The sequence below is a fragment of the Ruditapes philippinarum genome, unplaced genomic scaffold, assembly GCF_026571515.1.
Source record: "Ruditapes philippinarum isolate M1 unplaced genomic scaffold, ASM2657151v2 ctg2857_1_1_1_1, whole genome shotgun sequence".
Classification (NCBI taxonomy): Eukaryota; Metazoa; Mollusca; class Bivalvia; order Venerida; family Veneridae; genus Ruditapes; species Ruditapes philippinarum.
In genome coordinates, this window is record NW_026855271.1 from 90,278 (window position 1) to 103,173 (window position 12,896).

General features: G+C 31.7%; 1 protein-coding gene across 1 annotated transcript; it reads left to right on the plus strand.

Moving 5' to 3' along the window:
• Window positions 1–349: 349 nt before the first annotated feature.
• On the plus strand, window positions 350–11,887 carry LOC132742714 (S-adenosyl-L-methionine-dependent tRNA 4-demethylwyosine synthase TYW1-like). Its single transcript, XM_060731179.1, has 14 exons — window positions 350–522; window positions 1,288–1,443; window positions 2,508–2,609; window positions 3,340–3,388; window positions 3,779–3,943; window positions 4,601–4,794; window positions 6,126–6,257; window positions 6,823–6,969; window positions 7,344–7,462; window positions 8,004–8,113; window positions 8,976–9,153; window positions 9,715–9,961; window positions 10,496–10,663; window positions 11,066–11,887. The coding sequence occupies exons 1-14, from the start codon at window positions 370–372 to the stop codon at window positions 11,282–11,284; spliced, it is 2,139 nt and encodes a 712-aa protein (XP_060587162.1). The 5' UTR covers window positions 350–369; the 3' UTR covers window positions 11,285–11,887.
• Window positions 11,888–12,896: the final 1,009 nt, after the last annotated feature.

The window sequence follows — 12,896 nt, forward strand, 5'->3', positions numbered from 1 at the left end:
CATGGGCCACCGGGCCAGTGCTAAATTCGATGACTGTGGAATTAGGAAATTTCAGCAGTGTTTTGTTAAAAATTCAAGAAAAATGCATTACTGAAATTTTGCAGTGATTCAATGAATACAAAGAATCATAATATAGGATGGCATCTTTAAACATTTAAGCTCTATCACAGTAAAGAAGCATTTATTTTCAAAGATTTTAGATTTGGGTATTCAATATTTTTATTTTGTAACTTTCAATTTGGGAATTATTTCCTGTGGATCGGGAAAATAATATACTATTTTCAATTGGGATTATAACCAAATATTGGCTATAAATTAAGCCAAAAAAATAATGGATGATCCATATTGTTCAATTCCTCACTAGGATTTATGTTTTCTATTGACAGTCGCAAGATGTTGGAAAAGCTTTTGACACTAGTAATAAGTGACACATTCCAGATCCCAGTGTGGACAGTAATTCTTGCTACAGTATGTCTAGTTTGGTTAGTTTGGGAACGAAAGAAACCACCAAAGCCACCACAGGTAATGACATTCTTATCACAATGAGAAAATTGTGATATTTCTTATAACAATTTCACCTTTATATTATGGTTTCATGTTTTATATTTTACATTGTTCAAGTATTCAAATTGGTTTTTTTATTGAAGCATATATTTGAATATGCAACAGTACTTTACTTATAAACTTATCAAAATAAATAATGGAAACCAAAGTTCAAAATAAGAGCTGGGTATTGTTGTAAATACGCAATTAAAATCATTAGAATGAATACTCAAATAAATTGAAATCTCAGCGTTCAACCAACTTTATTTTTGAATAATTACCCAATTCTATAATCATGTATAATCGAGTGTGTATCAGACTTATGCTAAGTTAACTTCATTTTTTAACAAGTCAATGAAGACAAAATTATTTTGTAAATTATACTGACATGCAAAATTGTACATTGGCGAACAAACACTGAAAATTTGACTCATGAGTTGATTAATAGTAGTGTATATATTAATTAGGAAGATAATCTTCCGAGGTATTAGATTAGTTACACAATTAAATTTTGAAAACTGGGTAAAAATTGCATTTTACATGTTTTACTCAGTTGAAAATTTGAAATAAATACCCAATTTATTTGCTAGGGGTAGGTATTATCACTTTACCTCTAAAAGCTTATCTGCAGCTCTGGAAAACTTATGTATATCATTATATGGTTAAAAGGCAATTAAAAAGTCTGAAATGATAATTATTTTTAAATGCTTACATAAAAATATTTAATCATATTATCTAATTTAGATCAACAAGGATGCAGAGAATGAAACTGTACAAAAAGTAACACCATCTACAACAGCTGGAACTGAAAATGTTTCCTTGAAGGAGAAATATGATGCATCAAAATATGTTAGACTAAAATTGAAGATTTTCTTTGGCACACAGACTGGCAAGGCTAAGGTAACCTAACCAAAAATTTGTAATATGGTTTGATTTCTTTGTTATAACTTCACAATTAAAAAAAAAATATGTATTTCAGGGAAAATTCATGTATCTAATGTTTTGGGTGTGCTTTATTTAATTGTATACTGTTATAATAAATTATCTTTCCTAGATTTGACTAAAATGACTAATTAAACATATCTGATTAAACTTATGCATGATCTTTTCTTGTATACCAGCTTGATGCCATAAGGATTCAGTTAAATAAGATGCTTATAATCATTTTGAAAGATCCAATGAGATATAGCTTAATTTAATTACAGTGCACATTCCACATTTCCATTTTACCATTTGCAAGTGTTTCTTGAACAGTCAAACTTTTACAGTTTGGCTCAAAAATTTTTTATCTTGACATAAGCTGTTTGGAGATTGAGAGATTTGTCAAATTGAATCATTACCTCAGTTTGAATTTAAATCTGATTAAAATTTATTAAAATGTGATCCCATATTGATTTCCTGTGTTCATATTTGCTGTGCACCTAATTTAACATTAAAGTATAATTTTGGCACATATGTTTCATGTATAAATGTAAAAATTGAGCATATAATATATGTATAATTATGTTTATTACTATTTGAGCATATATGTTTAAAGAACTCAATGTACTACTGCATGTATTTGAGCAGATATGTTTCAAATATGAGCACAATCATGTTCAAAAGACTATTTTGCTCTTGTGTGCTTTGTGGATAATTTGATCACATAATGTTTAATGTATGATTTGTATACATTTGTTTAAAGTACATTTGTATAGTATTTGTAGAAATGTTTGTCGTTCAATTTGTGAGCAGGGTTTTCATTTTTTATCTGAGGCAAAAGATGCTCCAAAGAAAACAACCGATTTTGCCAATGGTCAAGGGTGATACTTTAATATACAGGCTGAAAATACAACCAATTCTAACAGCATCTTAACCGATGGTTTGAATCGTCAATTGGTTAATAATGGAAACCCTGTGTGAATACATGTTAGTAAATGTATATGTGCTTAAAATTTGATTAGTTGCTTTTTACCATATTACAGAATTTTGCTAAACAGTTATGTGACGAGGTCACAAAGAGAGGATATGTTGTCGAGGTAACAGATCTCAATCATTATGATCCTGAAGATAATCTTGCTGATGAGGTTTGTACATCTATTGTTTACTCTTTTTAAAGTTGCGTCAACATCTTTTCTTATTAAAATGAAATGTTACAAAATTATTTGCAACTGCCATTAGAAGTTTGTTGGTTGGTTATTTTTTTGGCCAATATTAACACATTAATGGTCTTATCTTGGTGGTTCATTTTGAGGGTTAAGAGCGAAACTGGTCTATCTGCTTCTGTTTCTATATTAAAATGGACCAGTTTTACTCTAAGCCCTTGATTTATCTTTTCCGTTTTCCTGGATAACTAACCATTTTTACCCAATTTTTTCCACTTTTTCTGATTCAATCCTAATTTCGCTGAAACCCAAAATTTAAGGACAAATATCCATTAGACATAAGCCCAAGATCAATTGTCTTAGAGTACAGAGTTCAGACACTGAGTGGTTAATGCATTGGACAAGTAATCTTAGAATTTCTGGCCATTGGGTTCAAACCCTGTCGGGGGCAAGCCATTGTTTTTGTTAGCAATAAACTTTACACTCATTGCTTAGAACTGGTTGGTTCCAGTAACAGGTTTGAGTGTTTTGAAACTTAAAGCTTCCTGAACTAAAATAAATTTGTATAATCTAAAGTGATTGTTACAGAGAAATTCTTGCCAAAGGGTGGAACCAGCAACCCCAGGAGTACATGTACTAATCGGTAGCTCTCTCACTTTTGCAATAAGTAGGCATTAGGAGTGATTCTGTTACTATCCATTTCTATTAACAGGGTACAGACACTGTTTGTGTATTTTTCGTGTCAACAAAAATACCCCATGGTACACCTACAAAAGGCGGGTTGGGTTCTGTAAGGCTAAAGAGACTTACAGATTTTTTGTGGGAAAAAAATTACTGCAAACCTCCCAAAAATTTTGTTTTTGTCTAGGGGAATTTTTTATATCGGACCCTTACAATGTGGTATGTAAATTTATAATTTGTGTTAATGTAAATTTATATTCCTTACCACTACTCAGTTATGGAAAGCAATCTTTCAGGTTTAACTGCTGTATGTAAAAGCATTGAAAATGTTGAAATTATTCTTCTCTAAAAATATTGAAAAAATTAATTAATTGATTCATGCTTTTCTTTTTTTTTAAAAAAAATTGTCTTTTTGCTTGTCTTTCATTAGTGATTTTAAAGAAAAGTATCAATTTTATTATCTACCAAAGCTTTAACTTTGCCATGCAACTTCAAAAGGTCTAAACCATGTGATTTTATTTTTTATTACTTAAAGGTTGGTAAGAATATTGACAAGTGGTTACATAATTTATCAGCTTTGAGAGTTATGCCCCTTGGTCAAGGAGACGAGGATGTGGTGAACAGCAAACATGGAGGTACGTTATCACTTGTTATCAGGTTGTTCAAACATCTCATCATAAAATATGTGGTGATTTCATTTCCTTATTTAAACAAAAAGACAAAGAAAAAATATTGTGTAAATTATAACTCGGTATGTTGGATAGTTTATGTCACAGTTGAACTTGAGTATTTTGATATCCGGGTTGAAAACATAGCATTATATTTATCTTAGTTATCTTAAAGTGTTTGAAATGATGATAAAATTCAATACTGTGATAGTCTTAATGCTATTTCTTACAAGTCCAGTTCTGGAATATATTTGTGGTACTAAATAATAAATGATGACCTTTATGCACTCATCAGTTGTAACCTTGCCTCTCAAGTGCATGAGATAGTGTGGGGGAAATACTGTAATCTGACCTTTTCTGTCAAACACCACACTGCTGGGGTAATGCATTGGTTTCATTTTTGCTTAAAAATCACAAGAATTGTGGCCAGATTGCTGTGCAGGTATTTATCTCCTGACTTTCCCCAAAGCCTTTGCCAGGGGTCCGTAAGTTAAAAACAAAAAGGATCTAAAATCACCTCCACTCTAGACTTATCTTATTTAAAGAATTTATCAGATATTTAATACTGAAATAAGTTTAAAACTTGGTGACTAAACAACTATTTTCTATTCAAACAATTATCAGGTATAGAAGAAGATTTTCGAGCTTGGCGTAAGATATTCTGGCGTAAGGCGGGTCCCATCTTGAATGGGAGGAAACAGTTGACACCCAATACCACTTTGGGGAAGAAAGAAAAAGGTAAATGTGGCGGTCAATGTAAATGTAAGGAGGATGGTGGTAAATGTAGCAGTGATGAGGAGCAGGAGTCCCAAGATGAGGTAAATGTTAAACATTTTATAATGGCCGTATGCATGAAATGTTTTTATTTGCTGTATGCATAAACAGATTTTAATTGCCGTCTTCATATAAAGACTTATCAATACCACCAGTAGGTATGTTTAGATCAGCTTGCAATTCCATGCTGCAGACCAGGAACTATACTGTTGCCTGATTAATTTTGATTTTCTTGTATTGAATTGCTTGAAAATTCAAAAGGGACATAAGTAGTGTTCCAGGTTCAAAGTAGGAAATTACATTCGAATTTGGCATGGTAATGGGTCACAGATATTACCTTAGGTACATTAGGTCTAGCTGATTTGAATACCATGTATTGAAAATGTCAACTTTGCATATTGGAGACTCTTAGCAGAGAGTTCTGTTTAGGTACTTTATCTTTACTACTCTTTTACAATGAATTTGAATCTTGTCTAGCTTTAAGAAAGAGGTTTCAAGTAAGAAATGCTTGTTGCAAAAAAAGGGTTTAACTCTTGTTATTGTGCCTAAAATACTAGCAGTGTGTGAAAGAAAGTTTGGGTCTCAATTTATTTAATAAAGTTTGAAAATCTCCCAATGAACATACCAGTTCTAATACTATGACTGAAAACACTGAAAAGAGTATATGTATTGATCTAGTGCAAAGAAATAAAATGTCTCAGAAAAATGTAAAACAAGTCTAATTGTGGTTTGGATTTGCATATTTAACATAGTAAATAACTACATGTATTAAGAGGCTGACTTCAGCCGTTCCCATTTCTTATCAATATATGATCTGTTTAATATTTGAAACAGACCATAAACTGCCCAAGCAATTATGTTTGAATGAGACAAGACTGTAAAAAATTAAAATAGAAATATGAGTTGTACACATCCAGTAAGAAATATGAATTGTACACATCAAGTAAGAAATATGAATTGTACACATCAAGTAAGAAATATGAATTGTACACATTAAGTATGAAATATGAATTGTACACATCAAGTAAGAAATATGAATTGTACACATCAAGTAAGAAATATGAATTGTACACATCAAGTAAGAAATATGAATTGTACACATCAAGTAAGAAATATGAATTGTACACATTAAGTATGAAATATGAATTGTACACATTAAGTATGAAATATGAATTGTACACATCAAGTAAGAAATATGAATTGTACACATCAAGTAAGAAATATGAATTGTACACTTCCAGTAAGAAATATGAATTGTACACATCCAGTAAGTAATATGAATTGTACATATCCAGTAAGAAATATGAATTGTACACTTCCAGTTAGAAATATGAATTGTACACTTCCAGTAAGTCACATCTTTGTTTTTCCGTAGCTATATGAGACCACTACTGATGAAGAGGCGGATGATGTCGACGACAATAACGACGGAGTAACACAGAACAGCTCAGGTGTTGTTGACCTTGAAGATCTTGGAAAGGTCATGAAGAAAATGAAAACTGCAAAGGTAAGATATTTGCATACAAAATCTTATCTCTATTACCAGTTCACTTGTGATCTTTCTGAGTATTATTTTCATCTTATCATTCTATACAAAATGATTCAGCTGATTGCTGACAGTTTGATTTTAGCATTTTAATGTTAAAATCTCTCAAATTAACAATGAAAATTCCCATGTTTAATGCAGGGCAAATGCATTAAATAAATTCAGCATGGAAAACTAGGGTTGAGAAAGCAAGCAACATAATCTTATTGATAGTTTATTTTTGTATTTAAAATGTTTGAGAAGGAGATGTAGTATAGTACTTTTGTTTTATCCGTCTGAAATATAGGATTTTGGGGTTAGGCCAAGTGATTGATCTAATGGTTAACTCATATACCTGGGAAATAAATAATTTCAAGGATATGTCTGTTGTGTCCATTATTATGTATACAAATGATACAAGTATTGGTTAATCTAGTTAGCCAGCTTGAAAGTGGTTAGAGTAAACTTAAATTTGTCTTCCCAATGAACCTTTGAACCTTTTTTTCAACAAAAAACCTATGAAAGAAACTGCAATATTATTTTAAAGGTTCAGAGGAAAGCGGAGGAAGAGGCAGCTGGAAATGGAGGAGAGAAGAAGGAAATGGTTACACCACAGTTGAGGAAAGCTCTCACCAAACAGGGATACAAGATTGTAGGCTCGCATTCTGGTGTCAAACTTTGCAGGTGGACTAAGGTAAATTGCCCAAAAGTACTGTACATAAAATGTGCGTTTTGTGTAGAAATCATAAAACTTTTGAGTATATCATAAAGGGTTTGAAGAACATGTTTTCTAACTCATTCCGTAGTTTTACAAAGAAAAAAAGGAATAATTGTACCATTTTACCTCTTGTAAAACCCCTCCTGGTAGATTCATGTGAGGGAATGATAGGTTTGACTATTAAAGTTTTCATGCCGTATGTCTCGAACTCTGAAACAGGGCAACATATATAAATGCAAGACACTGTTTTACATTATCTGCCTCATGCAGTAACAAATTTTTCAATATTTAGAACGAGTTGACAAATTATAACCTCATTTGATTTAGAAATTAACATTACATTTTTTCAGTCAATGTTACGAGGAAGAGGTGGTTGTTACAAGCACACATTTTATGGTATAGAGAGTCATAGATGTATGGAGACTACCCCAAGTCTTGCCTGTGCCAACAAATGTGTCTTCTGTTGGAGGTACGTGAAAGCAAGCAATTTATATATTATAACAGCTTAAGTTTAAAAACACACTAAACATCAGAAATTTATGTGATTTTCCTCCAAAGAAAAGGCAAAACTGTGTTTTATGACGGTTTAATAATGGATGTAGAGCATTTTAGATAACTTTCGTACAAAGAAATGTTATGGAAATGTTGAATAATCTGTCTTCAATGAAGAAGAATGTGAAATGGTCAAGTGGTATATTGTCTTTCCAACAAAATGCTAAATGACAATAACTTTCCTGATGACCTAAAAGCAAAGTATAATTCATCTATATGGCAAATAAGTTCTGTTTCGGAAACTGTTGGAGAACAAGAATAAAATGGTTTTGAAAAATGAAGTAATAGCATATATTGGGCTTTTGAAACACCATTATGTTAATGTGGTTTATTGCTTGTCATAAAGTTTTCAAATGGCTTCGAGTTGGTAATGTAACCATTATAGTTTAAATAAACATAAGTAGTAGGAATGATTCCTGTAAGTTGTTGTTATATTTAACTAACTATTTTTATTTCAGACATCACACCAATCCTGTAGGTACAGAATGGAGATGGCAAATGGATGACCCAGAACTTGTCTTTAATGGTGCATTAGAAAATCATGTTAACATGATTAAGCAGTTTAAAGGTATGGTTTTCCATATTATTTTTTGTTTTCCTGTTTTGAGACAAATCTGGAATAACTTTATCTGAATGGCTGTTTTTTATTGTTTGATTATCTGGCTATTATGTACATTTTTGGTGATATCTCAGCAGTAGGTCAAACTAACCAGTTTTCCTAGATAACTAACCAATAATTACCAATTAATTTCCCTGCAAGTGACCAACTTCTAATCTAACATGATTTGTGAATCAGTGATTATATACTAATGACTGTTAGATACAATGTATAAGATTAAATGTTACAGAGAATTTTGGTCTATTTGAGGATTAACAAATTTAAACCCCTGTTAATCTAAGCAGGCTAACAGATAAAGTTGGAACTTGGAAACTATTTGTGATATTGTGTTTCAACATTTGCAACATAACACCCTTAATTTTTTATTATCATTAAATAATATAGACATAATTGATAATTTACCATTAATTTGCTGATGAATAATATAGCAGGGAGGTACATGTGTCTTGAATAAAGTATCATTAATTATGTTATAAAAATCAACATAGTGATATCATTTCATATGCCCCACTTAATTAGGGGTGAGGAGAGGTACATGTATGTAGATTTGACCTTGTACGTGGCTTTATCTGTCTGCCATGCTGTCAAGCTATTGGAGTGTGGGGGCATCAAGTGTTTTGTGGACACTTTTCTAGTTATTGTCAATATCTGCCTTGTAAGACTGAAATAAAAGATGAAATAACGAAATTTGAGAATGTAAATAGAAGCAAGGTTTAACAGGACAGATTTATTCAGTCTTGATATATCTTTAAACAAGATTATTTCATACAATTTCATTATATAATATTCCATTATTTACAATATTAAATAGGTGTACCAGGTGTTCAGGCAGACAAATTTGAGGAAGGAAAACAGCCAGCACATTGTGCCTTATCTCTGGTAGGAGAACCTATCATGTATCCAGAGATTAACAAATTTATAGACCTACTTCATGATAAACATATTTCAACATTCATGGTTACAAATGCTCAGTTTCCAGATGCAATAAAGTAAGTTTGTCAGATGACAGAAGATAATCAAATATATCTCTTTGTTTAGGTTATTTATCACATAAACCATGTCACAGGAGTGTATTTAACCCATTTATTAAAATCAATATTACACTTGTGTAATAACCCTTTGATGTGATGCCTTTTGCGTTATATACAAACATAGCGTTTATGGGATAATGTCAGAGGCTGGCATAATTTCATTTTATTCAAGGTGTTCAATAAATTTAATATTAAATCTACACTTATTCATTATCCTATATTTATAACATGCCATTCAGTGAACAATGAAATTATATTGTGATAATTTCACAGTGAAAATATAAAATATAATTTTACAGTAGTCGGACTATATCTGAATGCAGATATATAAAAAAAGATATCTTGAGTTAGTTGAAATATCATCCGAAAAAAACTCCATCATGAGTAAAATATACTTATTACGAAAGGCACATTAATATTTGCATGAAATTATTAATGATTGTTTGCCATATAACATTTGATACAGTGCTATATAACCTGACAAATTTCTTTATAATTAAAATTCTGTTTATTTTATAGAAACCTCTCGCCAGTCACACAGTTATATGTGAGTGTTGATGCCAGTACAAAAGACAGTCTGAAGAAAATAGACAGACCTTTGTTCAAGGACTTCTGGGAAAGATTTCTAGAAAGTTTGAAGGAATTGTCAGCTAAAGGACAGAGAACTGTGTACAGGCTCACCCTTGTAAAGGCTTGTAATACAGATGAGATAGAAAATTACGCAAAACTGGTATCGCTTGGAAACCCAGATTTTATAGAAATAAAGGTGAACATACATTTAGTCATTTGGGACCTGTCTTTTAGAATTTTGCATTGCATACAGTCAAATTTCAAGATTTTAAATAAAAAGTCAAACACTTGCTTTAGTTACTTTGCACTTATATTTTATGTAATAATTGTACATTGAATTTTGCCATTTTGATATCAGTCTTTATATAAACCTCATGTATGACAGTAGTACAGTTTTTCTGTTGTCTAAATTAGTAAGTTTGATTGACTTGGTAGTGATTTGTTTATTTTGTTTTGAATTTGGGAAGTATAGTACAGTTCATCCTGTATTTCAGTACAATCATCAATTAACACTGACACTTTACAAATTTTATAAAAGGTCATAACATTTAACACTTTTCAGTGTTTGTAACGTATGCAGTAAATTATAACAGTGGCTTGATTACCATGATTTTAAGTTATGTACTTTTCTAGGCATGTTTGTTGACCAAACACATTTGTCTGGTTGCATTTACTCAACCATATAATTTACTTATTCTTTATATAACTAATCTAATTCTGATTTATTCAGGGTGTAACATATTGCGGGGATTCTAAAGCATCTAGTCTGACCATGAGTAATGTCCCTTGGCACGAGGAGGTCGTCGGTTTTGTTAAACAGATAGCTGATGAGTTACCAGACTATGAGATAGCATCGGAGCACGAACACTCAAACTGTATACTCCTTGCTCATAAAAGGGTAAGTTAGAATTATAACGGAAAAAATACTCTCTCTAAGTTGCGAGTGAATTCTTCAGTTCTCCGAGAATTATGCGTTTTTCTCTTTATTGACATGCAATGTAACTTGTTTCTGGCAATTTCTAGTTATTAATGTGATGTGTTACTGACTAAAATAAAAGAATGGAATTTCATATTCGTTAATTTAGAGCGCCTGTTGTTCAGATGTTTTTTGTTAAAACGTCAAGTCTTACAGTAGCTTTGACCATTTACGATTTAATACAAATAAAGGGACAAAACTTTCTGAAAAACTTACTTTGTTAACTTAGATGTGTAAGCATGACAAATAATGAAATTAGAACTTAAAGAAAAACTAAGTGTTACTTATTATTCTGGTTTTAATATATATAACTTTGTTTTACAGTTCAAGATCGACGGAGACTGGTGGACATGGATTGATTATCCAAAATTTCATGAACTTGTGAGAAATTATAAAGAAAGTAGTGGGAAACAGACATTTTCAGCCAAAGATTATATGGCTAAAACACCACAATGGGCAGTGTTTGGAGCCAAAGAACAAGGTTTTGACCCAAAGGAGACAAGATATTTCAGAAAGTCGAAAAAAGACATTGGTGGTTGTTGAAAATTTGAGTATTGATATGAAAATAAAAATTCTTCCAACTGGACTTTGGAAGTGAGAACTGATTAATATGGAAAAGTAAATCCGTTAATAACATCTCAGAAAATTCTGTAAAATACATTACAACCCAGTTTTCATTAGGTTTGTGGTTCTACTCCGGTGCATGTCTTTACCTGTAATTATTTACATGTACTGGGGGGCACCAGAGTTCATCATTAGCCATCCTCAAAGCTGGAAAGTTGCTATAATGTGACCTATACAGTGCGGGTGTGACTTTTAACGCAACAATTACATCAATTAATCATTACGTTATCTGAGATACATGTATATAACAAATGTGTTTCCCCCTGTGTGAGATAAAATCTCAGTTATTTTCCTATTTCCTATTATACCACTCATCAAAAATATTTGTGGTATTCATTTCCTGTAATACATTCTGTTAGAAGGCGGATATAACATTGACACTTTATCTAAAAAGGTCAGTATTAGAGTAAATTCAGTGATGCTTTGTTGACATACATGATTCCTTTTTCCCCCCAAGTGTAAAGCAAATTACCTCGTGACCTCTATTTGGGTGTTTGTAGAATATAATTCTTTGAAACCTTATGATGGCTTATGTAATCTCTTACCATTACCAGTAAACTTATCATTTTGTTTAATAGAGGTTGCCTTCTGTTGTAGAAATAGGCAACAATGAAACAGTATTTCATAAAAGAAAATCCTGGAAACAGGTTATGCCAACTGTTTTATAATAGGCATGTTTAAGTAAAATAAGCCAGTGGCATTAATGGAGTAAAGTTAATGAAATTAAGAAATTGTGATACCAGAACCTAAGGTTCAGGGTGAGCTATTAGTATCAAAGGGGGATGATCCGTCGTCCGTCGTCATGCGTCAACAATCATCTTCTCTAAAACTACTGTACTAAGCAGATTTACTTTAAATGGTCTGTAGCATCCTTGTGACAGTCACACTTGAATTTGCTCATGTCATTTCAATTGGCCCCTTTTAGGGGTCAACAGAGCTAAAAATAGAAAAAAACCTTAAAACATCTTTCTACTACAGAACTAATTGATGGATGATCACCAAACATTGTCTGTAGCATTCTTAGGTAGTCTTTTATAAGTTTGCTCATATTAAAGAGATTGGCCCCTTTAAAGGGTCTCTAGGGCTAAAAATAGAAAACCTTTTAACATCTTCTACAGAACTAATGGATGAATGATCACCAAACTTTGTAGCATTCTTAGGTACTCTTTTATCAAGTTTGCTCATATTAATTTGATAAGCCCCTTTTAGTAAAGCCAAAAATTGAAAAACCTTTGAACATCATTTCCTACTGAAATAATTGATAGATGATCACTAAACTTTGTAGCATTCTTAGGTACTCTTTTGTCAAGTTTGCTCATATTAATTTGATTGGCCCCGTTTAAGCTAAAGCTTAAATGCCCCAGGTTATGGCATTTCTTCAAATTATTGTTTAAACATACCGCCTACCGCCACTCATGAAATATTTATTTTCATACCACTCGATGAAAATAAATCATGTATTTATAGAAAAAACTTGAATATCCTCTATTTATCACACACCCGTGCCGATTTTGCGACTCCGTAAATATGG